Genomic DNA, 24750 nt, shown 5'->3' with positions numbered 1-24750 from the left:
ACTTGAACATTCACCTTGCCATGCGACATCCGCTGTAGTCATCTGCGTCGATAGCCCTTCATTGAATAAGCTCCCACAGCAGCCCCTTGAATCATTCTGAATAGTCTCTCCACATCGCTCTCATCCCATTGTAAAGAAAATGAACCTCAGTCTTCAAACTCGTATATGACAAAAGAGCAAAAAACAGGCAGAAACAAAAAATGAAAAAAGAAATCAAGGGTATCGTGCCTCGACTGCTGCTTTCTTGAAACCGCTCAATCACTCCACCATGAACCTTTCTTTGCATCGCTGCTCCCCTCCTCTCATTATCCTACATCATGCATGGACACATATATACACTCATTGCTCGTCCCCATCCCCCAAATCGTATTCGTCAAGTCTAATCGCCCAGCGGCATGCCCTCTAGAGCATCCAGCAGGCGCCGCCAATTGTCGGCCAGCATCTCTGCATACTTGACGCGCTCGCCAGCCCAGTCCTGATTCCACCTGCTGACGTGGTATTGCGTCGACTGGAAGGCGATGAGCTCGTCGCGCAACGCTTCCTTGACAAAGATGGAGCGATTGTGCTGCTGCACTATAGACTCCTTGTCCTGTTTTCTAAAGTGTTAGCGTTCGCCTGTAGAAACGATTAAGCATGAAAATCAACGCACCTTGATGATGGCCTCTGCCACCTTTTCAATCTCCCCCGGCTTAACTAGGCCTTCTGGCTTAGACCGCAAGTTGGCCAGCTTAGTCTCGTTGGCCTGTATCCTCCTTTCCAAGTACGGAATGTTGTCCTTGTCCAGCCGCTCCCTTCGATCAAACAGCTCGCGAAGGCTAACCAGAGCATCACGCTGTCGCTTCAGATCCTCTAGCACACCTTCATCCCAGCCTCGACTCTCGTCTTCAAGTAAGCTTTGGCAGGTCCGCAGATGCTTGCTCATGGCCGTCAAGCCGTCGTTGAGCAGCGGAACCTCGCTCGTATCGGTAGCATAAGTATCCGCAGAGACCTCGGTGAGCGAAATGAGCGACAGGGCAACCCGCGCATGATCAGCGGCGACACCCTCTGTCCGCTTGACGAGGCGGTCCATGATGTTGCACGAGTTGATGTATAGCTCGGCAGATCGGCGAACTCCGTTGCGCGTTCGAATAAAGAGGTCTTCGAGGGTTGGTGGTAGCGAATCTTCCAGACCGGGAGGCAGTGCTCGATCCGTAAATTCATCTTGGACAGAAATTGTTGCTTGCTTTCGCCACACAGCAAGTTCCTGTACCTATGTTAAACAATTGGTCCCTCCGTCGTATCAAGATGGAGATTACACAACTTACAGTAGGGACAGTCAAGAACATAATGACGAGCTGCTCTAGGCTCAACACTGGGTGTCGTACAATGGCATTTAGGAACCTACCCAGCCCTCGTCGTCGTTTCTCGATAAAGGCGCCATCGTTGGATAGGTGGTTTCCATTCACGGCTACCCTCTTGGGTGGCAATAAGGGCAACATTCTAAACGGATACCTCTTGTGCAAGCAGTCCAACAGCCAGACAAAGTCACTATATCGTCGAACAACCTTGCTCCCACGCCGCTGGCTGGTGACTTCGTAATTGTGATGCTGAAACATGAATATGCCCTCCTTGCCAGGCATGAGAGTAACAACGACGACTTCCTCCGTATTGTTTCCGACACGGCCTCCTAAGCTCCGGGATGGAGCAACGGGAGGTGGGACGATTGCTCCAATCTGACCAGCGCCGTCCGCTCCAAAGATGTTGGGGATGGGAGGCTGAGGTTGAGCTCCAAAGATGTTTGGAATGGGCGGTTGAGGTTGAGGTTGGTGTATATCAGTAAAGCCACCACCGGCGGGCGAGCTGCCGTAGAATCCAGCCCCCCATCCGCCCTGACCGGACAAAGACGTACTCGAGATTTGTCGTGGGCGATTAGGAGGGCGGATTGGCTCTGGCGGAGCACTGTAATGGTTCGTGGGGCGTGTATCAAACGCTGGAGGTGCATCCCGGTTGAAGCCGTCATTGTGTCCATTGATGGCTGGATTGTGGCTTTCGTTTCCATTCTGATGAGAATGTCCCTTGTGCATATCTGGCGTGTTCCACGGATCGTCGTCGGGGTCAACCATGGTCGATCTGCTCAAGATACTCGCAGGGGCCTGTGAATGCTCAGGTTCGGGCTGAGATGCCGGATGAAACTGAGGTTGAGGTTGAGGCTGGGGCAGAGGCTCGGGGTTGTAGGACTCGGGCTCAGGGTCGGATTCGTGTTTGGACGGGACTTGCGGCGGCTTTGCGGCAAGCTCAGCGACAGGAGGCATAATCGGTTCGGCGGTCAGTCCAGGCAGCTTGGGCCGAGGGATATCTAAACGAGATGATGAAACATTAGCCAGCTGCCCCAGCCTTGATAACAAAAGCACCGTTTCAAGAAGCTATTGCCATTGTAGAATTTGCATAGAATCAGTTGGTAGCAGCAAATTGGTCTCTTTTCGCCCAAGCAGCGTTTGCGACTGATTCAGAGTTGAGAGCGGAGTTGCCAAAGCGGACTTGTAAGAGCCGTGCATTTGCGTCTGACATGACGGGCTCTAACTAGGCAAAGAAAAGAGGGAATGGAAATTGCGTATCAATGGGATGTTGCCTCACCTCTTCGCCGCTCATCTACTCCATCAAGGCTGATAATGTCGCCTTCTTGCGCCAGGCCAATGAGGGCCAGAACCACGTTGAACTCGTTGCGCGACAATAGCACATCGGATCCTCCTGGAGCTACAAGCGACATGATGCGCGCCTGAGCATCGGCCTCAAGCCGGGCCACGGCAAACAGCTTGGCAATGCCCGAAGCTGTAACCTGGCCATCTTGACCGTCCTCACGCACTACGGCATCGAAGGTCTCGATATAGGTGTCGGGCACGTCCGAAGCCGGCAGCAGGTTGCGGATCAGCTCGGCCCTGCTCTGCTGCTTGCGCGGCGTGGGCATGTCCCAGGGCGACGAGGCGCCGCTGCCGTCGTCGAAGAGGCTGGAGGAATTGCGGCCGGACGCTGGCTCGTCGTCGAAAAGGCCGCTGCTTCGGGCTCCTCCGCGACGAGGCGACGAGCCCAAAGCTGGCCCATTGTCGGTGGGCTCATCCCCAAAGAGCGACATGCTGTCTGTGGTGGCCGGGAGCCGGTGATCGACTCGCTGGAGCTCTTGTGCGACTCGTGACAAAGAGAGATGAGGGGGAATACGGCAGAAAGAAAGTGAAAGAAGGGCGAAGATCTGCTGCGGCCGCGGGGTTGATGCAAAGAGTCTGGAGGAGGCGAGGTTGGGTTGGTTGTCAGTCGCAGTATCAAGTTGGCTTAGTGTTGACGAACTCGTAATGGCGGCGCTAGGAGGTTGGACTAAGGCGGTCACTGTGCGCTCAGCGGCGATTCCTGTTGGCTAGGGCGTCAAATAGCGCTGTAAGACAGGTGGCATGGGGGTGCTGTAGATTGGAATGGAAAAGGTGATGTAGAGCAACAAGATTGACTGGGGAGTAGATATTATAATAAATGGGGTGAATTAGAAGAATACAAGGAGAAGAAGGAGAGAAGAAGCAATTACTGTTACTGCACGCCAGGTGAGACGGTGAGGCTTGAGCTTGGCTGGCACATGTCAGAAGCTCCCTGATTACCTACGTACCTACATGGAGTCGATGACACCGATATTGTCAGTGCTTTGCCGGGGATTTGGTGGAGCAGATAAGCGACTGCGATAGGCCACCTCTTGAAGATTATCTGGGAACAAAAAAGGATGCATCATGTACTGCTAATTGAGACATTGGAGATTCTGTTCATAGCCTGTATCGTGGCATGTATAGCAATTTAGAAACTCTAAACACTTTATAGCACACCGCACGAATATACTACTTTTGAATCATCATATATTGTACATTTCATATCATACTCCCATCATCCTCTGCCAACCTTTTTTATTTTTATACACGCCATTCCCATCTATACACAACGGGACCAACAATCATCATCTTTCACATCACACCACTCCCTCCCTTACCACAATGTCTCCTCTGCCTTCTTCTTGTCCGTCTTCACCACGCTCTTCACCTTCTGCACACCAGGTACCTTGAAGTACAAACTGGGCGACTGGCCTGGAGCAATCTGGTGGCTCAGGTATCCTCTATGCGCCGGGTCTCGGTAGTACTCGATATCGGCACGGCTCGTAGGGTCGGGCAATCTGTATCGGAAAGGGCCCTTTCTCGCCTCTGCTAGGATCCCTTCCACATGTTCCAGGCCGACGGGTAGAGGCTTGTCTGTGTTTACCGACTCGCCCGTCAGGAGTCGCTGAATAGCCAGCTTTGTGTAGTATCTGGTAAGGACCGTGCCTCCGGCAGCCTCGATGGCGGCGATTGCTCCTGAGGAGACCCTTGAAACCATGACGTTGATTGGCTGCTTGAGGTTCTCGCCGCCGCGAGATAGAATCTTTACGCCATCCTTGACGCTGCCAATCAGCTTGCTTTCGATCAGCTCCTTTGGCGTGATCTGCTTCGTGGGGTCGAGTCGGCCTTGGTCGATCCAGTTCTGGATCTGGTCCAGGTTCACTTCGGAGATCTCAGGGGCTCGGCTGGTGGCAGTTAGCATTGCTTTTCATCTCGACATATGGCGGGGGTGCAGAAAATATGTGCCCCGCCATCGTCCAGAGACTCACAAGTTGTCAAAGCCCTTTCTGCCGTGCTTCACAATCAATGGTGTCTGACCACCCTGGAACCAGGGCTTCACCTTGCCATGCTGTCCCTGACCCTTGTGACCCCTTCCGGAAGTCTTTCCGTGGCCTGAGGAGGGACCGCGACCGACTCTCTTCTTCTTGTGAACAGCGCCAGGATTGTTGGCCAAGCTGCCTAGGATCGAGGCATTGCGGGTTTGTTGGAGGGTGAGGCGGGCGAGACAGGCGGTCAATGAGGTCGCGGGAGTGCTGAGAGCCGCTCTGCAGCACAGCGAAGCGCTGGGAAATGGTATCCGGGGGGGCATCGTGGGATAATTGGCCGATTTATCGCAATGCGGGTAGACTTGACGGACCTTGAAGTTTTTGGACTGGCACAATTCGATGGTGTTGCCTGAGGCCTAAATCGGAGCTAGCGTGGTGGTACGTACCCACTCTTGGATCAACCAGACTCGTGCCTCATAAACTGATTGAAAGAAGTACCAGGCAGAGGGCTTGATGTTTTATTATTAAAGGATAAAATGAAGAGAGAGAAAATAAGAAGAGCATCCAGCGAGTTATGTAATAGTACAAATTGTACTGTGATTCACTCAGTCTCTTCACATGAAGTGTCATGTTGAAGTTATAGATGAAGATGCTATAATATATCCAGGTATTTAAACCTAGCTAGGTGCCGTTCTCTGATTTCTTCTGTACGAAAGACAGCGGGTGATAGAGACGATGAAATTACACTCGAAACCTCTTCCAAGGTTAGCAAACAAATACCAGATGCTTCAATTGAAGACGTAAAATGGAAGACATTCGACATTTTGGGTTCAGTTTGTTTCGAGTTGGATATCTACCGGGTAGGACCATGAGGTTCTCTGGCTTTCACATCGACTCTGCCAAATGATCATATTGGGAGCGATATTGACAAGCAATCAGAGTGAAAACACATGTAGGTTATTCCCGATTAAGATTCTCTGATGCGCTAACAAGTAGTAGTTGTACGGCTGCATCTGCAAGTCCCATCACGAGTGGTAGCACTTCTGGCGTGGGGTACTTCTAAAGAGTCTATGAATGCATGTCCTGCTGCAAATAAATGTATGCATTCTATGTACAGTAATATTTTAAACCATTGACTCCTATATTTCCAGGACGAAAATTGAAAGCAACCACATAATTACATTAGAGCTCCTTGGCTCTCTGCTCTCTTTGTTCCAATGCCTGTATCAACCTTCGAGTTCTTGACCCTTTTGCTTTTCGAGCTATTCGTGGTAAAACAGGCAGCCATGCCTTGTGGTTAAGAGCCTCTATTGCACTTGGACGATTGCAGGGATCCCAAGCCAGCATTTCTTGCAGTAGCTCAAATAGCGGTTCTGGAACACGGCCCTTGTCCCTTCGAGACTTTAAAGTCGTTTGGAGATGTTTATAGGAATGCCGTGTTATCATGAGGTCTGCCGGTGGTCTTAAACATGTAAAGAGCCATGATATAGCAAGTGCCCAGATGTCCAATTTTGTCTCATCCAGTTCTCGGTACTTGTCTAGCCAGACCTCTGGTGCAGCGCAGATGCTTGGGTCGTATGCGTCTGGTCGCTGCATGCATAGAGATATATAGGCTCGTTGCTCATATATTAGCAATGTTCCAGGCTGAATATTTCCGTGAACAATTCCCTGGCCATGGAGTTCAGCCAATCCACATAAAGTTTGGTATAAATACTTGAGATGTGTGTTAGTGTCTAGCTTTCTCCAGCGCTTATGTAGAAAGTTCTGCTCAGCCAGAGGCATAGAGAAATAGGTGGTTCGACATTGGATGACTGCGCTACTCGGCTTCAACAAGCATGGAGGAGATGTCCAGTGCTCACACCAAACGTCGAGTATGCCAAGTATACCGTTATCTGCTTTGTCTCTGTAGCGAGAAGCGAGCTTAATCTGATCAATCATGTATCTTCGCCCTCGGATTTTATTGTGCAGTGTCTTTACTGCCACCGGCTGCCCGGTATAGATGTGAACCCCGGTCTGTAGTGAGGATGAATTCGGAACTTTACGATGAAGCCATATATTCCAGAGAGTTTCGATATCTGTGCTAGGAATGAAGCTGAAGAGCTTATGATGGCGGTGGTGGAGAGACCGGTCTATGGTTTTGCTGAATCTGCCTCGATCTTGATGGCTGACGGTGAACTCGAGAAGGAAGCGATATGGGCCGAATTGAAGGTAGTTTTTCCTTCGCCGCAGAACGCAAGACTTGACCTTGCTGTCTGGCCCCCCACATATTTCTACATCCTGGTCGTGTATGTCCCCTTGCTCATAGATGATGGGTTTATTTGACCGTGATCTGAGTACCAGAGCTCCTGACTGTGGATGGAGGAAAAGAACGGCGTGAATGTGCTTGATGTATGCACGTACTGTCTTGGAGCTTGGCGTCTGTGATGTATCCTGCGGGCAGAGAAGAATTTCCGGGACAAAAATATCCCCCATCTTGGCGATGGCTGGCGAGGGACCAGCGCCAACCCTCCACTTGTAGCAAACTTCGTCCTGACGCGAGTTGTGAGAAGGGATGGATATGCGGTAGCCAATTGTCTCCTCACCGCTATGGAGGGTCGGTGGTGATGATTTGGACTGGATTTCCGATAGAAGATGGATGGCGGCCGGATTCGCTGCGGAGAGGACAAAATAGTTCAAATCTCGTACCAGCGGGTTCGATGTTGATGTCATAATTGGGATTCAGTGCTGCGAATAGCATGAAAATCACCGACGCGGGACGCACCATATACAATGTAGATTCAAGGATAAGATCGCATCGACAAGGTATCTGGACGCGTTCAGGTATATATAACCAATCTACCCCACGGAGTATAAAGTACAATTATCCATTTTGTATAAACTCAACCCGGCGTTTTTCTACGATACATTGCATATAGGAATGGGTTGTAATAAGCTTGGAAAGTGATATGTGAATAAAACCAAGATCTCTGCCGTGCAGGCTTACACCACGTATAAAGTAGTGGAGCATGCATTCGGTCGGGCAGCGACGGTGTGTGCTGTCGGCTCACTTTAGCCATCACTGCAACACTCTATTGAGTACCTTAGTCTAAGGCAATGATCCTTTCGATTTCACCTCTATTAAGATCCACGACCAAGGGAAGAAATAGTGAAAATGAACGGCTTTGCCGAGGAAAATGGTCAAGCTGTATCAGCCCACTTAGGTCTTTATTTCCCAAAAGGCGGCTCTCCTCTCACCGACAGTATCGACAGATACATTAGCAGTAATGCTTCATTAATAGTAGGACATGTGAAAGAGAAGCGAATACATCTCTCGAGACCCAGATACGACTGGGACATAGAGCCCAAGCAATTTTACCGTTTCGTCTGGCAATTTGCCGCCGGGTCCCGAGTCTGCAGCGGGAAGAAGCCAAAGACGAATTAGAAGAGTTCTTGCGACAGCTTGAGAAAAAACGCCTGGGATAATATCAATGACCGGGACTCAACATGTGGAATTCCATACGACGATGGAGACGAACCGGAATTCGCCGAGAACTTCTACACGTACTCGTATGGTCGCCAACGAAACCCCCTGTAAACGCCCGGGACCTTCTGATGACGGCGACGATGAGTTGGCGACTGTGAAATACGGCTGCCGACTCCACCAGTCCCGCATTCGCCGTCTACAGCACGCTGTACCATCCCGCCTTGATTGAAGAGGATCCTCCAATAGCAGGTTAGAGCCACGTAGGAAACGCAAGGAAGCGATGACAGACGTCAATTACGGAATCGGGAATTAACTTTACCCTCTGCATGTTATAGGAGAGATTCGACGGCCAAAGCTATCGAATCAAATCCCACCACCAGTCATTACGACACCTAGAAGTGATAGCCTCGTTATAGCATAACTTGAATTCACTTTCGTAGTTTTCTACATATATTTGCCTCATTCATAGCTAAGTGCCAATCCATCTTTTGTACCGGAGTTACTCTTTCTCTCGACCAATCTCAAGAGAATATTCGGTAAGCCATTGCCGCCATGTCTTCCTCTCAACGGTTACCACCAATGTAGTAAAATCTCTCCCTTATAAAAAGGCTATACTGGAGGTGGCCCGGAAAATCTGATATCCATATCGGTACTCGCACCGGCAGAAATGGAGATGCCAAGAGGGGACATGTTGATGAAATCGTGCGCCAAAGAAAGTGGACGATAAGTGACTGGTAGCCATAAAATTTTCTTCTCATTCCAGGTAATCCAGCTCCTATCGGCGCTCAAACCATATCCTTCAAAACGAAGTTGGTCTTCGGTTATGGTTTTGTAACTGTCCGGTGTCTCATCTCCAGTCAGAAGGCCCTTAATGTTGAGGAAACCACGCGCCGTTCCAATATACGATTCCCTAGATCCAAAAGTTGAAGCCGTGATGCTTCCGAGAATGAGTCTAGTCCTTTTCTCTCCCATGGTGGATATCCAGATCTCACCCCCGAAAGGACTCCTAACAAGCGCTTGCCTGCCATTGTTGGATATGGCGATGACTGATGAATCACCGCCTGGGTAAGGGCGTTCAGAGATGTCGCATTTGCACCATTCTTCGCCATCATCGTTTTCGCATATATGATCCTTGACATACATGACGTTATCACCGGTGGTGATATCCCACACTACCAGTTTCCGGTCTGTTAATAAAAGGCTGAAGTACTGTGCATTATTGGAGAATGCCATATCAGCGATACCCCGGTTAAAGACTGTAGACTGGAAGATCACTTCCCCTGTTGACGTCTTCCATATCGTAATGTCGTCCGTAATTGCAGCGAAATATCCGCCATTATTCGAAAATGCGATTTGCTTGCATGGCTTATACCCCGAAAAATCCCAAAATCCAGCCCCTTGCAGCCCCGAAGGTATGTCCCCTGATTCGACATTTTGCTCTCCGTTGTCTGCATCTGAAGGATTGGGGTCTGGCGGAAAGTTTGCTTTGTTAACAAGATCCTTTTTCATGAATTCCGATACATCTCTATCGGTAGATATATCCCAAACTTTGATATGGCCTGTTTGTGAAATTGTAGCCACGATATTGGGATTATGTGAGAATGTGGTCTTTGAGAGGTTCAAGTAGTCATCATTTGCATCATTAGTGCTTTGAACATCCTCCGTCTCTGCAGAAGTGGCCATGTCCCATATTGTGATATTTTCAAAGTTTGTTGATGCCAGAATTTTGGAGTTTGGAGACCAGGCGAGGCCGTACGGTTGCTGCCCTCTAGTGTCTAGATGTGTCTGCATGGTGCCGGTTTTCACGTTCCAAATCCAAATGTTACCCCAGCACCCTCCAGCCACGAGCTTAGAGTCGGTTGAGAACTCGAGTGATGAGAGAGACTCGCTGGTATAATGGCCTTCTCTGTGAAGGATGTGAAGGATCTGAATTTCCCTTTCCGTAGCCAAATCCCATATTTGAACAGCGCCCGACTCCCATGCCATGAGTTCGGAGTCAGTTGAAAAACAGACTTGCCTGTGACCTCCTCCTAATGTGTTGAGACGCATATGCTCCTTGTGTGCAGCCACGTCCCATATGGTTATCTCATCCCAGCCAAATGCCAGAAACTTGGCGTTATTCGATAGTTTCACCAATTGTTTGTTCTTTTCCCCCTGGTAATCATATTTGTCGTTCACAAGAGATACCTGTGCTCCTGTAGCCGAATTTTGAATCTGAATAGTACTATCAGATGTATGTGAAGCCAAAAACATGCCGTCCCTAGAGAGAGATGCATGGTAACCAGGAGACCATGCTTGACGATGTAAAGCACCGGAATCTACGTCCCATGAAAGAATAGGGCCGTTCTGTGCTGCCAAAATGCGATTAGAATCGCAAGAAAAGATGAGCTGGCTGATTATTCCTTTACATTTGAGTGTCTGAATTTGCGTTCCTGAGGCAATATCCCAGACCTTTACCTCAAAAGTATCATAATCGTACACTGCGATCTTATTGTCGCTTGAGATTGCCGCTGGGATTAGCAAGGACTTGACCTCGAGTGTTTGTAGAAGAAGGCTCCAATGACGTCCAACGAGCGGCTTAGTTGTAATCCAAGATAGTAGCTCTTCTTCAAAAAGAGTTCTCACGATACTAAGCTTAGGGCTAAATAGAATCCCAGAGAGGTATATTTGAAGCGGAGCATTATAGATGATCCATGAGTTGTGCTGTGTAAACCGACGAATGTCGTAAACCAGTTGTGAAAGTTCGCTGTTGGAAGAGTATCTCTCAAGCAAGCCTCCAAAACGGCTGATGTATGGAATGCCGCCTGGCGGATTTCGCATCAAGCTCATGACTTCGAGCCAATGAAGGATGTGTTTCTTCAGAAATGTTAATATCTTGGAATCGTTTAACATAAGTTGATTCTGTGTATTTTCCGAGTTGGATATTGAGTCGCAGATGTGTTGAAGCCAGTGGGAACAAGGATATCTCAGAGAGATCAATGGATCGGGCTCAGGCGTCTTAATATCAGCAAGAATAATTGCATGATCGTTCAATTTGTAGATATTTCGGCATAGTTTCTGTTCCATAGCATTGATTGAATGCATAGCCATTTTGTGATGAATCTCCTTGATGCCATTTGGGAATAGGGTGGATTGAGCTGCGCTGTTGCTGGTCAAGTACTCTTTAGACGATTGATGTATAAAGTAGACAATTTCATCCTTGACTGTCAAGAAAGACCCGCAGTTATGTATAAGGCTTTGAAGCGTGGATGGTCGAGTGAGATTCCCTTTGAAGCTTGCTAGAGTCGCCAGCTCTTGAAGACGCAAGGGCTGATAAGCCAGTACGGTGATCCCGAGGATAGACTCGCATAACTCAGACTCTCTCTTTTCTAGACGTCCGATTTGATGCAACATTCTATCATAGAGCTCAGTGAGATCCTTTGGTAGTCCGTTCAACCGCTCCAACACAGATTCGCGGTCATCGTAATGGATATTCAGATGCTGCAGTTCTTGGAAAACGATTGCCACCCAAAGGAAAGTTCCATTGGCCTTTTCTCGTACCAAGTTGCATACCTCCTCTGTTAACTCGGCATCTTGTTTTAAGAGTGGTATCTTGGATGCTTTATAAGAAATGTATGTATTCACAGCAGCTGCCACAACGGTGGCGTTCATCTCAAGACTGAGATTCACACCTTCAGCACCGGCATCTTCAAGGCTTTCCCGAATGTTTGCCCAGTTCCGACTGGAGAGGATCCACTTGACATTTCTGGAAGGCAAGGCTTCTTTAATAAGTGCAAGTAGCTCATCCAGACCGGTAGTACATTCATCGAGGCCATCAATGATCACATACGCCGTGGTCAACCTCTCATCTTGTAGAATGCTGCGGAAAATGTTTGCCAAACTGTACCACGCGTTGGGTCCTTCAAATAGTTCGTTGCCGATAGGATCGTACTTTTCTCTGATATGAGAAATGAGAAATGGCTGTTGTTCAACAAGTAACCATATGAGGCCACGTAAAACGGCCAGATGGTTGTTGATTGTCGGGATGGTGGCCTGACAGAAAAAGAATGAAATAGCATTTGTGTGTGTTGCGCTCTGTTTGATTTCATCGATTATACCGCATAAAAGCATTGTTTTCCCCTTGCCCGGGTCACCTTTTACCCAAAGCAACCGCTTGTCGTCGTCATGGAGCCAAGTTTTGAACTCTGAATTGTTAAGGATCCAACGGTATGAGTCTTGAATCAAGCCGCCTTTGGTTGATTCAATTCTGCTCTTGTCCATTCGTGGATCTGTGATGTACAAATCTCTCAGGCATTTTTTGTCGTCATCCGTCTTTCGGTATTCCTGTTCATTTTTTGCATGAGCAACGAGTTGCTTCACGTCTTGGCCTAGGTCGGCGCTTTGGAACACGCGGACATGCTTATTGAAGAAGGCCTCGGCGTTTTGAACAGCCTTGAGACTTCCCTCCCAATCATCAAGCTTGATGAGATCGCCCAAAAAGATAAGTGCTCGATGACGGTAGTAAGAGCATATACTCTTGAGTTCGAACGAAAGTAGCTTCTTGTACAAATCGATGAGTTTTGTCTGCAGCTCCTGTTGGATTCCGGCTGTGGCACCACCGGGATTTTCGCTGAAAAGAAGCCCAGCTAGCTCGCAGTACCAGTTCATTTGCTCTACCACATGGCTAATTCCTTTGCAGTTGGCTTCAGTCTCCGATATGGGGTTTGCCAACAGCTGTAAAGACGTTGCGTCAGTAGATGTTACTGATTGACAGAGTATTGCTGTTTTACCTCAAGTGAAAGGCAGACTGCGGCCCATGGAATTGCAGCTTGTGGCACATCCTTGACTACTTCGGTGACGATATTCTGGGCGAGATTGACCGTTTGTAAAACTGAACCGACGAGTGACTTGACATTTGCTTCCTTCGAAATCTTGTCCAAGCCGTCCTTGACTAGCTGATGCATTTGACTTCTTCTCTCCTCCTTGTCATGCTGGTTGATGACATTCACGTCGGCCTTGACTTCTGTGTTTTGAAGCTTGCTCGTTAAAATCCTCTCATATGCTTGTACCAGTGCAGCATCATCGATCTTCAATGCATCGTATGCACGATCCCATATCATCTCAGGGACTAATTGTTCCGACTTCTCTTTCTCGCTACGAGTATCTGGTGCTGGACCCAGAGTAGAATTTGCAGTGGGGTCTTGAGCTTCTAGCCCTTGTGGGCTTGCTGGTTTGGTGATTTCTAAGATGGGCAGAGATTGACGGCTTTGTGAGATATTTGTAGCATCAGAGGCCTTTTGAGGAGAGTCCGTGGCCGACGATATGTCGCTCGGGGTGGATGTCGTTTTTTGAACATTCTGAAGACTTGGCTCAGGACCCTCTCTTAAGGACGGGCTGCGAGATCTGCTGTGATGGCGAGGGAGCTTTTCCTTTACTTTGGACGAAAGATGTTTCAAGAACATTGCGTAAACTCAAGTTTCAGAGTCAAAGAACGCGACTTCATTTGACGTATCCAGGATGAAATCTAAAGACTCACGACCGCTTGCTGATGCTGCCGCCAAGTGAGTGGCTGGGTACTGGCGGGGTTGTCAACTGGCCAGTAGAATTGTAGGAGCAAATTTGCATAAGCGCATCTGAAATTGATCATTCATTTTATCCTTAAACTTCAATTACAGATAATTTTCATTGACCATTGGTTATGGTTTAGTTTCAGAATTCAACTTATGAACTGTATCAAATTGAGCTATGTTAAGTAGCAATTACAAGTCTGCTAGGACTCTGTAATCATCAAGTGATCTGCTGTTGAAGCAACGACACTATTTCCTAGGCGAGCGGGCACCCCCGACGAATTCAATACATTCCGTACATGTAGTTGGTTTAAATCCTGAATCGTTTAGTGACAATACAATATACTTGGATAATGATGCACGTACCCTTCACATCTATCCTGTCCAGCGCTGCCAGTATAAGCACACCGACCTGGACAGTGCTGCACAAAAGAAACGGTTCGATCGTTGTTGCAACGGAAGAGGTCCCACAAGGGATCCTGACCGGCTCTCCCGACGGCGGCCTCTGCGTTCTTGAGGTTCTGGACCCAAAAAGCACTGTCATCTGTATGGGAACAGGATTTAGTACCAGCGACAAAGGTATATAGGGAAAGGCTCACTTACCACGATGAATAATGGTTGAGCCGCATTGAAAGCCGGGATCGCAGGCCCATTGGGCTGAGACGATGTTGGCCAGAGCCAGGATGGTCGCGCTAATGGCAAACTTCATTGTTTGGCAAGTTGGTTGATGTATATAAAACAGATGGGGAATTATTTTGCTTGAGTTGGCGCTCCCATATTTCTTCTCCTCGGCCGTAGCAGTTGCTCCTTTAAATACCTGAGCTACATGTAAGGAGCATCCTTCGTTTGCAGTCTGAAGAAGTGCATGTCTAACTTTGAACTGTATAAGTGACGTCGGATGGTCACGAGTGAATTCTACGGTGTAATTCTGCGGTGTCGGACTCCTCCGTGTGTAGATTTTCCGTGTAACTTTTCCCGTGTTTTGCGAGGTTCCGTGTCTCGCGAGGTTCCGTGTCTTACTTTACCGTGTCTTATTCTGTTATGAAGCCATGGCTCTGCTATTGTGATGTCACTTAACTACAATTCATCACAATAGGTATTCGAATTAAGACTTGGGTTGAGATAGTTAACATACTTAGTCAATAAACGAAAGAAGCAAGTGCTCTGCGTCAGGAAACCAGCTTTGTATAAGGCATGTTACTATCCTGAAGCGATTCCTTACTGGTATAAGCAAGTACGGACGCAACTGAGCTGGAACAACGATGACTCTGTCACAATCTCGTGTCTTACATGAGTCATGTAAAGGCAAGGCTCTGGGCTTAGAATTACACCTTATGGGAAGCGTTCATAATTATGTCTAACCTTTCTGTTGTCTAGGTTCATTTTGTACAGATGTGAGTCTCTCAAAGTTAACGTTCAAACCAAGCTCTGTCGAGTTACTTATAAACTTCTAGGGCATTCAATTTGATACGACTACTGTAAACTCGACTCTTCTCGCCGATCCCGGCACCAACAGTCGCGGCCGACCTCCATTATCAGCCGGGTCGACAACAGGTCCGACGATCCAGCACGGCAATTTGACGACTGTGTCTCGATACTCCTGCCCTTGGCTCCCCCAATCCCACCAATCCACGATGGTGTCCTGGAACATAAGGGAAAAGACATCGCCGGGCACAGTGTCGTCGGGGAGCGAGCCCCAGTCAAAGCTCTTCGTCAAGGTCCACGTCTCACCCACGCGGAGAGTGACAAAGTTGTCGACATCATCGCCTACCCGCACGTCGACGGGAGGGTCGTCGGCGATCAGGAAAGTATCGTCGTCTGGAATGCTGCATTCAACCCATTTGCCGTCATCATGCGAGCTGATCGATGTCTCGGACCGTCGTTGACACCAGAGACGGAAGCCCTCGCGGAGACCGCTGGGGAATTGGAAATCATATGTATAGAAAATGATGCAGCGCTCTGTGAGTTCCAGTTCATGCGTATCGGAGACTCGTCCCTCGTATGAGACCTTGAGAGTGACGTCAAAGGAGTGTCCATGGGGTATTGTCCATGGGCAGTCGAGCGTGGCATTGAGGAGAGGCGTCGATGGACTAGCAGAAGGCCAATCACGGGGCTTCTAGTCAACATCAAAACTCTGAAAAGAGAGAGAAAAGAAAAAGGGAGAGGCTTTTAGAACAGAGAAAAACTTACACTCGTTCCGTTTGGCGATCGCCTCCAGGCGATTTGCTCCGTTCTCCTGCTGCCATAGTTGCTGGGCTCTCCACTGCCGCTCCTCAACGTTCAATAGCCAGCAGGAAGCCGTCCCTCGGCTCACACGCCGCTCTCTCGGGCCACGGCGCGGCTTCGGCCGCCGCTGTAAAAGAGACACGGCACCCTTCCGGGAGACTATTGCTTTTCGGAACCAAACTTCATCGCCCTATAGGCCAATCGCAACAATGGCAGCCTCGTTGCCCAACTGGATCAGAATGCCTGCAACAGCCCCCCCAGCTTTTTAGTGATGGAACTGGCATTGGCCTCTTCGTATGATCTACATGTAGTATTCTCTTGGTCCTCAGCCTAATCTCATTCCTCCCGCAGCTGCGTGAGTTCTGGCTGCGGCGAAATGCTTGCGGCATCTCGCCCTACTATATGCTCTTCCAGCTCACCGGCGCGACGGAACTATTCGCGCTTGCATTCTACTATATGATCAACAGCGTCCAAACGCCTCCTGGCCCTGACTTCTTTACACACAACCCACCACAGCTGGGAGATTATCTGAACCTGGCACAGATGCTTGGTTTGGGTTTTGTGGCTAATCGTGTAAGTTATCTCCTCTCCATCGTCGTTCTTTTGTGTGCGCTTATATGTACAGGTCTCTTGACCTCTCCGAGTCTATGTGCGCTACCATTCACGATTTTGTCTACTGACCTTTATTGCTTTCTCTTTTTATGGGATCTAGATTTGCTGCCGTGCTGCTGCTTCCATCAGAAAGCCGTGACAGGGCTCCCGGCGTCCGCAACTCTACCGCGCCTACTGTGCTGTCAATATACTTGACATTTCTCCTCATATCGCTCGTACCGGTTGTCGTGGACGGCGCGTGGCCCTCGCAAGATGCTTCTTCCCACAAGTGGGCTCTGGCGTTGTTCCATGGCATTCACACAATGTTGATCAATCCCATCGTCACTATCCTAATATTAGTGTCCTTCTTCTCCCAGCGGACCCAGATCCTGCAGTACCCTCCAGGAACGGCCTCTTCGTCGCTCAGTCTCATTAGTTTAGCCATGCAAGCGGTTGTGTTTGCGGTGCTAGCATGGGCATGGGCATGGCGCTTTGTGTTCCCTTCTGTTGGTTACGGAATGACTTGGTATCAACTTGTTGGATTCGTCGCCGTAGATCATACCGCGTTGGCTTTGGTACAAGCAGCGCTGCTGGCTGTTGCCGTACTGCATCGTGGGTAGAGTTTCACTGGTGGCGAGACGGAACCCTTGTTAGACAACCGGAACTGATGCAATCTAACTGGAAACAACATTCTCGTAAGGTATAAGTACATACTCTTTTAGGCTCTCGATACGGGAATATCACCTGGTCTATAGAAATATTTACCTAGTAAATAATGCGCTCCAGATTGAAAAGTCCAATTCGCTTAATGCAGATTCAGAAATTCTCTCGAACCTAGTTGAGAGCTCATCTCTCGCTAACGATATTTCGAGATGCAGCTCTTTAACCACCGAGACCGTGTTTTAAATATACACTGCAAATCTACCTATAGTACATACATGTAGATATAGGCTACAATAGCAAGTTCAAACAAGTAGAATTGATGCTGCCGCCACCAAGGTCAGCGGCCCTTGTACGAGTCACAATCATGGCAGGACCGCTAGGTGTCGCACCAGCGAATGCTATTTGAAACCCGCCTCACCAGAGACTTCAAGACTTAAGGTCATAGCCTCAGAACCCTTTTGCAATGAGCGTGCCACCTTGAGAATCCTTTTAGAGATGCAGCGATCCAGAATGCTAGTCATAATCGCAGTCCACGACCACCAAGCAGTTAGTAACAGCGTGTATTGAGCAAAGGCTGTACGGGAACATACAATTGTAGGATGGTTAGTATAAGTTGAGCCTACGTAGCTCAGAAATCGTTCGTGGCTGTAGATCTTGACCCTCGGTAGATAGTTCTGCTAGCTTCTGATAATAATTCGACTTGAGCCGCTCCAGTCGATAATACATGTACGAATACGGCTCCGTGTCTCCTATGTCTCGGAGCCACGATTCGAACTGGAGGGAAAACACAATCCAGCGCTCGGTCTGGTAACCTTCGTTTTCCAAAATACATCCTGCCGTTTTTATTGCTGCATTATGGTCGTTGGAGTGTTTATAATAGTCGAACTTCCGTTCTAGGAAGCGTAGGAACGCAGATTGGTGTGACTTGCTCCAATCCTTAAAGGGCACCTGTTCAGACGCATAACATTCTTCAATCTTACTGATTGATTGCTCAACCCTGCTGATATAGTTCGGTTCGTATTTGCCGACATAGCTTTGCATTCTTAGAGTCTCATTTTCAATCCGTAGAGTTTTGTCGTCAAGAGGCCCGAGCTGTGAGATAACCAACTTCAGAAGGCTTTCAGAAGAAATGATCATTTCGTCAGTGTCCTCGGTTGTAGCTACCTTCTTGGAATCCCGTACAATTTGGCGATCTCGGCGTTTTGCTTGTATGGAACTTCGGTCGGTGCGGCCTCGTAAATACTCGAGCTCTTCAGCGTAGAGCCTAGTAAGTAGCGGAAGGTAGTACTCTAATTGAGCTTTGTTGTTACCAAAAACTTTGGTCAAACATTCGAAGAAAGAGCAATATGGGTGTTGTTCGTCCTTTATCCTGAATAATTTACTGCAATGCTGGAGCATTATAGTACCGACGTCAGGATAATTGTAACGGACAAGGGTCCCAAGGAGGTTCAAACAGATATCTTGAATGACATTGAAGTTGCCTTCAGACAACTCAACCTCAAGAATTTTAAATGCTTTCATAAGAATTAGACCGCCATTGGCGAAATCTTTATCATTGAAATGCATTATGGAGCATTTAAGAGTCTGATAGGTCTGTGTGGCTCCCCGAAAGTCAAATTCGGAAGTAGAAAGCTGCTGAGTCTCACGCTTGGCCAAATCGAAGATGATACGTTGGGAATACAACGCTTTGTGCCAGTGGTATGAAACCTGGCTATCATGCGGTAATTCAAGAGTAATCGGCACTGATAGCCAGCGTATAATCTGAATTCCGCGATTACGATGCAGAAAGCCTGTCATCCAATTCCTGCCAAGAGGTTTTTCGTCTTCCTCACGGAGGAGGCCTTGGGCGAATTCTTTAATTTGTTGATTCGTTGGAGGCTGGCCCTCCGCTGTCTTGAAAAAGACCCAACAAGATATGCATTCTTCCCAGCTTGGAGAGAAGCGTTGGAACCTTTCTTTTGCAATTTTCATTGAAGTTGCTTTACCGTGCAGTCGATCCTGGAGTGTTTGGCGAGGAACACCAGACAGAAGGGCAGCTTTCTTCACCGATATGCCATTTTTGACAGCATTTATGGCATTTTGGATATCGAGTTCCATGTATCTGATGCTTGGAGACATTGAGAATGTTGCTGGGGCTTGCATTTTGGTTCTTGGTGGGCCTCGAGAAGAAGTATAAGGAACTGCGTTTGTTGTTCTGGGTGCCACTGGTTATACATATATATAATTGAATACACGACCATATAAGCTTACTTTGTTTGGGAATTCCAACTTAGTTGAAATTCTTTTTCTTGCCTATCAGAGCTGAAAGGATTTCTTCTCCTTGTATAAGCTGTCGGAGATTGGCTGTTGTCAGGAATCTGAAACGCAACAAGAAGAGTGATGGAGTCAAAACGACAATTGAACAGCAAGGTATTCTAGCCACACTCTGCAGCTAGGTAATATTGAAGACTGAATTTATCTCTGGATTTGTTTCGCCAAAAGGGATATCCTCTCTCTTTATATCGTTATGCTGAAGCTACAAAGTCCATCTTGAATGTGGACGCTTCATTTCACCTATTCAGGTTCACAGCCTCTGATAGGTGTACTGGAGGTTGGGCGTACCGAAGGTTGGGCACCCGTGCTGGAGATTAAGTGTGCCGGAGGTTGGGTGTGCCGTAGGTTGGGTGTGCCGTAGGTTGGGTGTGCCGTAGGTTGGGTACATGCATGCCGAGCGTGCAGGCGGGGTATGCCGGAGGTTGGGTATGCCGGAGGTTGGGTATGCCGGAGGTTGGGTATGCCGGAGGTTGGGTGTGCCGGAAGTTGGGTGTGGTGGAGTTGGTGTGCCGGAGGTCGGGGTATGCTTAGGTTTGTCGAGAGGACACATCATCGGACGGACAAGATATGTCGGCAAATGCGATTTTTATCAAAGTTCTCGGCCATTCTCGTTTTAACATGCTGAATATATGACTGCTATCTCTTCCTTGTTTTTTTTTCATTGTAGTGAACAAACCTCAGCTTCATACACTTGGTAGTCGAGTAATTACCATTGAACGCTTTATCACTCTCTTCAGGTCGGTGAGCACATCCTTGACTTATTTCATATTGGTACAAAAAACATGATGCAGCTAACATCCGTATGAGCTTCATCACTGCTTTCCCCGAGCTGATCCCTAGCACGGTCTAGGAGACACCTCTACTTTGATAACTGAACAAAGCCCGACAATCATACCGCTGTGTTCCGATCAGAACGATATCCCCACAGTCTACCTATCGACATGCGGCCTTTACAGCTATACTATTACCTGTTGCCACTCACTTTGCCTGGCGCGCATGCGTTGTTGATTTCCTTTGCTGCATGCAAGGCTGCCTGCCTGGCCGGTCCTTGTGCATTGGCAAAATTTTGTGGCGCAAGTACTCCCGTTTTTGCTGCAACGCCCTTGTCATGGTTCACGCCTCTTTGTTATAGTACCATTCCACTGATTGGAACTCCGGGTGGCCAAGCAGCATGTCTAGGTCTTTGCAACTGGTTAACACCATAGGTTCGATAATATCTCCCTTTGTGTTATCAAATGGCACAACTAACAATTTAGTGGCTAGTATATCTTGCGAATGGATAGCCAGAATACTTGACTGTACGTGGAGGATATAGTTTGTGGCGCACATCTTCATTGGGGGTGTATCGAGATGTTTCTATGTTACTATTCGAGGACACGGCTCATCTTGATAACGACATGGGACTTGCGAGTATGGTCCGATCAAAAAGATGCTCGCCGTGTTAGTTGGTATTTACGTCTAACCTATCTGAGAATACACTACTTCAATCTGGTTCTTAATCTGCACGCTACAGAAAGAGCGATGTCGCCTTTTTTTTTGGGGAATAGATAACACTGCTGGCCGTATCGTGCTACACTGGTGCGGAGTTTCACAGGCAGCGAGACTGAACCCTTTTTAAATAAATAGAACTGATGAGATCTAGCTGTAGACACCATTCTATTCAAAAACACGTTTTTTTTTACACCAACACTTTGAACACTATCGTGTTATTTTCGAATATAATCTATCCCGTGGGGATATTTATCTATTAGATAGCTGTGGCTATTACACGTGGTTGCAATAATCTGCTTTATTGCTGATGTTCATTGAAGTGAAGACATGTCTTCATTATGCTTAGTTTGCTCTTGAACAGAATCAAGTATTCATTAATCTCGTCCTGCGGTCCGTACTGTCAAGAAGCTGCTTCAACCACTCCTTCTATTACGCACCCCGCATGAAATGGCCGAACTTCCTCTTCCTCTTGTATTCCTGTGAATACCCCTCAGACCATCTATTTATCGCCGAATCGGCGATAATACCAAGTCAAAACAAGAAAGGGCTGATGCTGACAGATTTCGCTGGGCATCTGCGGGGTTGACATGGATCAGATGTTGGGATCGTAGGATCATGCTAAAAAAAGGTGCTTAGGTCGATGCTACATCATCTCCATGATATCATTTACCAATCTTCAATTCTCGGATTTAGTCTCTTCATCCTTGCTCAGGCTAGTAGACAATTTTAACCGTAGATATACGACTCGCTGCTCTGTACCCTCAGCGTCGATACAAGTTTAAGCAGGCGATTGTGGAACGGAACCATGCGCAGGGAGTTGCCAGCGTGAATGACATTTATTTGTCACTGAGAGAGATGCGACATTCGTCATACCTTTGACGCCTGAACGCCTGGACACCTGATTCTCCCTTGCATACCTAGCATGCACTCAATTTGCAGCCGAGTTGAGAGCCAATCAATTCGGCTATTCATCCGGTGAACGGCCCCCAGCTCGTTCAGACAGGCTGACCGCTGAGTTGGTATGCAGCATGCCCCCCGGACATAAGAGGAGTGGTATTCCGAGTCAATGTTACCATTACTCCTCATTTCACTACTTTCTCCGCATCTCACGATCTCTGGGGCGAGATCCCGCTACCCATAAATAAAATTTTCCAAAAGAAAAACCACCAACACCAAAGATCAGGACCCAAAGCCAGAGCCAGAGAGCAACTGTGCCGTCTCTGAGACGCGTCTATTTTCATCATGCAGCACGACATTTCAAAACTCATGACCGGTCAGTGGTCAACCCGGAAAAAGGAAAATGACGTAAAAGAAGCTACGAAGCTACCCCTCTTACTCTCACAGGCCATGGAAGGCCGCCCGATTACATCGCGAAGTCAATTTCTGGCGCTGCCTCCAGAAATCCTGACAGAGATCATGGCCTTGATTGCCAACGACAAAGCTGCGCTATCTGCTCTCGCTTTAGTAAACAGCGATTGTAGACAGCTAGCTCGTTCTTATCAATTTGTCGAGGTTTGCTTTGATTACGGACCGCGATCAAGAAGGCTTTTACAGCGGCTTGTGGATGAAGCACATATTAGAGCAGATACTGCCAGCGGCACTCCAGCTCCTCTATTTATTGGCTCTTGTATTCGTCAAGTCAAAGTTCAACCTGAGCCGCGACACGTTGCTGCTGCGCACAAAGATCTCTGGGCGGCCAGCTCGGGAGATCCTAACTGTATTCTGTCACAGCAACAAATGGATGAGCTGCGCAACAATGCAGCATATAAGTACCTCATCAAGTACCGCCAACCTATCCTCAAGGTGCTGACTGAGGCAATGCCCCATCTTGATAGCCTCTTGTGGAATGATGAGATGTGCCTCGACATCGAGGCCATGAGGACATTGGCAAGTCTGCCCTTGCAGAATCTCGAGTTTTCCGGAGCCTACATCGGAGTACCATTTTCTCTAGAATCTCCGTTGGTCTCACACGCCGCAAAGTTGCAATCACTTTCTCTGGGCATCAGCTCGTGCAAAGAGGCCATGCATGCGGAAGGCAAGCCAAAGAAATCTAAGAAACTATCGTCACTCATATCACGCTTCCTTCAGCATAACTGTGAATCACTGGAGAGTCTCACAATTCAATCCTCCGGTAAAAAGGCTGAAAAATTCAGAGGTCATGAGACAATGACGTTTCCCCGTCTTCGCTATCTCGACCTTGCCTCTGGCACGAGCTATCCCGACCTGGCAGCTTGGTCGTCGTTCTTGTCTGCACCGCTGAGACACCTGTCACTCCCTCTGAATGGTCTAAACACCTCTAAACAATACATGTCCGATTGCCCAACGTTTCAAGACCTTGAAACGCTGGTTGTACCGTCTCTCTCTATGGATATGGAATTCGCAAAGCCGATCGCGGATTTTGTCTTGCGGCATTCTCATGTCAGCAAACTCTCTGTCCAGAACAGCACACCCTATCTTCTGGACCAGCACATTCTTCCAGCCTTGGCCAATGAACAATGGTCAAACCTTACTTCCCTTTCAATATCATGGCGATATCCAGCAAATATCACATCTTCAGACACCCAGCAAGTCTATACCCACATCGCCGCAGAATCACTAGCCGTTATTACTCGTATCAAGTCATTAGAGCAGCTTTGCCTCAGCGCTGGTGAGGCTATTGGTGAGGCTGCTGGCTGGCGTCAGTATTGGCTCCCCGACCATGATGACTTGCGTATGCGACTCCAAGGCTTGGATAATCTCCAAAAGCTTGCCTTCTCAAGAGATACATATATGATTCCGGATGAGATACCATTTCGGGATATCGAAAGCTACTACGACGACCGGTGGGTGACACAGGCAGAGTTCGATGACGCTTTATCACTCCCGCATTTTGGTCCAGCCAATCAAGGTCGTTTGAGACTTAGACAGAGACATGGTGCCCGCGCAGCTGATTCGGTTGATGACGATGATGTTGACGACTACGGTTTTGAAAGAGAAGACTACGAAATCAACGTCCATGTGGATGTCGGTAATTTTGCTCCTAACGACATGGTCTGGGAGCGTGCTCATCTTTACCGCATGCTCAAGGAAGCAGAGCAATATGCCACGGTCTTACCAAGTTTGAAATGGGTCTTTTGCGGCCAGCGGCCAATGTCAGTCGAGGCAACGGAGGGATCGGAGGAGAAAATATTCAAAGCCACGCCGTTGACTGAGCAGAGAGATTCTCTTGGGGAAATCTTGGTCCCAATCTTTGAAATGAAAGGAGGCAACTGATTTGACATAATCTTAACCTATTGTTTGTTTATTAGCGGTTGTTTTGAAATGAATTTATGATGTCTGGCTCGTCGAGCAAGGGTTTGTCTGGGATAGGAGTTTATGGAAGATGAAAGGGAAACGGAGCTATGGAGCTAAGCGGAAGTCTCAGAGCCTATGGTCTATCTGAGGGGTGTTTTATATGATGTATGCGCTCGTTTTATCTGGTTAGGTTTAGGTATCAATTTTTGGGTCTCATCTTCTCTCAGAATGAATATCACATAAGTCTTGAGCATGCCTCATCTCCACACTGAGTGGTGTTTCAATTGTTAAATCCGATTACCCGGCGGTTGATTACCCGTCAGCTAGTCAGACATATATCAGCGCTTTGAACGCTTCAAATGGACACGGTAGTACAATTGAACAAGGAAAAAAATATTCAAAATTACTTCCATAGTATATACTTGTAGAAATACAAAGGAACCAGATTGTGACGCTACTTTGTCGGCAATTTATGCTTATAGCATTAAATGCTTTAAACTGTCAAGTTTTATTTGAATATGTCACCAAAGCCCGGCCGA

General features: G+C 47.9%; 6 protein-coding genes across 6 annotated transcripts; 1 reads left to right on the top strand and 5 right to left on the bottom strand.

Moving 5' to 3' along the window:
• Positions 1-379: 379 nt before the first annotated feature.
• Positions 380-3109, bottom strand: T069G_11392 (PX domain-containing protein; the record flags this gene model as incomplete). Its single annotated transcript, XM_056178597.1, has 5 exons — positions 380-589; positions 650-1243; positions 1305-1666; positions 1718-2335; positions 2614-3109. The coding sequence occupies 5 exons, from the start codon at positions 3107-3109 to the stop codon at positions 380-382; spliced, it is 2280 nt and encodes a 759-aa protein (XP_056023471.1).
• An 884-nt stretch (positions 3110-3993) lies between these two features.
• On the bottom strand, positions 3994-4968 carry T069G_11391 (ribosomal proteins 50S-L15, 50S-L18e, 60S-L27A domain-containing protein; the record flags this gene model as incomplete). The annotated part of the gene is made up of 2 exons (XM_056178596.1): positions 3994-4564; positions 4649-4968. The coding sequence occupies 2 exons, from the start codon at positions 4966-4968 to the stop codon at positions 3994-3996; spliced, it is 891 nt and encodes a 296-aa protein (XP_056023470.1).
• A 3749-nt stretch (positions 4969-8717) lies between these two features.
• T069G_11390 (NACHT domain-containing protein) lies at positions 8718-13549 on the bottom strand (the record flags this gene model as incomplete). Its single annotated transcript, XM_056178595.1, has 3 exons — positions 8718-12068; positions 12249-12821; positions 12878-13549. The coding sequence occupies 3 exons, from the start codon at positions 13547-13549 to the stop codon at positions 8718-8720; spliced, it is 4596 nt and encodes a 1531-aa protein (XP_056023469.1).
• A 1564-nt stretch (positions 13550-15113) lies between these two features.
• T069G_11389 (uncharacterized protein) lies at positions 15114-15900 on the bottom strand (the record flags this gene model as incomplete). The annotated part of the gene is made up of 2 exons (XM_056178594.1): positions 15114-15744; positions 15845-15900. The coding sequence occupies 2 exons, from the start codon at positions 15898-15900 to the stop codon at positions 15114-15116; spliced, it is 687 nt and encodes a 228-aa protein (XP_056023468.1).
• A 1837-nt stretch (positions 15901-17737) lies between these two features.
• On the bottom strand, positions 17738-19276 carry T069G_11388 (helix-turn-helix, psq domain-containing protein; the record flags this gene model as incomplete). The annotated part of the gene is made up of 1 exon (XM_056178593.1): positions 17738-19276. The coding sequence occupies one exon, from the start codon at positions 19274-19276 to the stop codon at positions 17738-17740; it is 1539 nt and encodes a 512-aa protein (XP_056023467.1).
• Positions 19277-22180: 2904 nt separating this feature from the next.
• Positions 22181-24190, top strand: T069G_11387 (uncharacterized protein; the record flags this gene model as incomplete). The annotated part of the gene is made up of 1 exon (XM_056178592.1): positions 22181-24190. One exon carries the CDS (start codon positions 22181-22183, stop codon positions 24188-24190), a length of 2010 nt encoding a protein of 669 aa, XP_056023466.1.
• Between the last annotated feature and the right edge of the window lie 560 nt (positions 24191-24750).

This window comes from Trichoderma breve (assembly GCF_028502605.1).
Source record: "Trichoderma breve strain T069 chromosome 7 map unlocalized scaffold00008, whole genome shotgun sequence".
In the NCBI taxonomy this organism is placed as follows: domain Eukaryota; kingdom Fungi; phylum Ascomycota; class Sordariomycetes; order Hypocreales; family Hypocreaceae; genus Trichoderma; species Trichoderma breve.
This window is presented reverse-complemented; position numbering and strand designations above follow the sequence as displayed.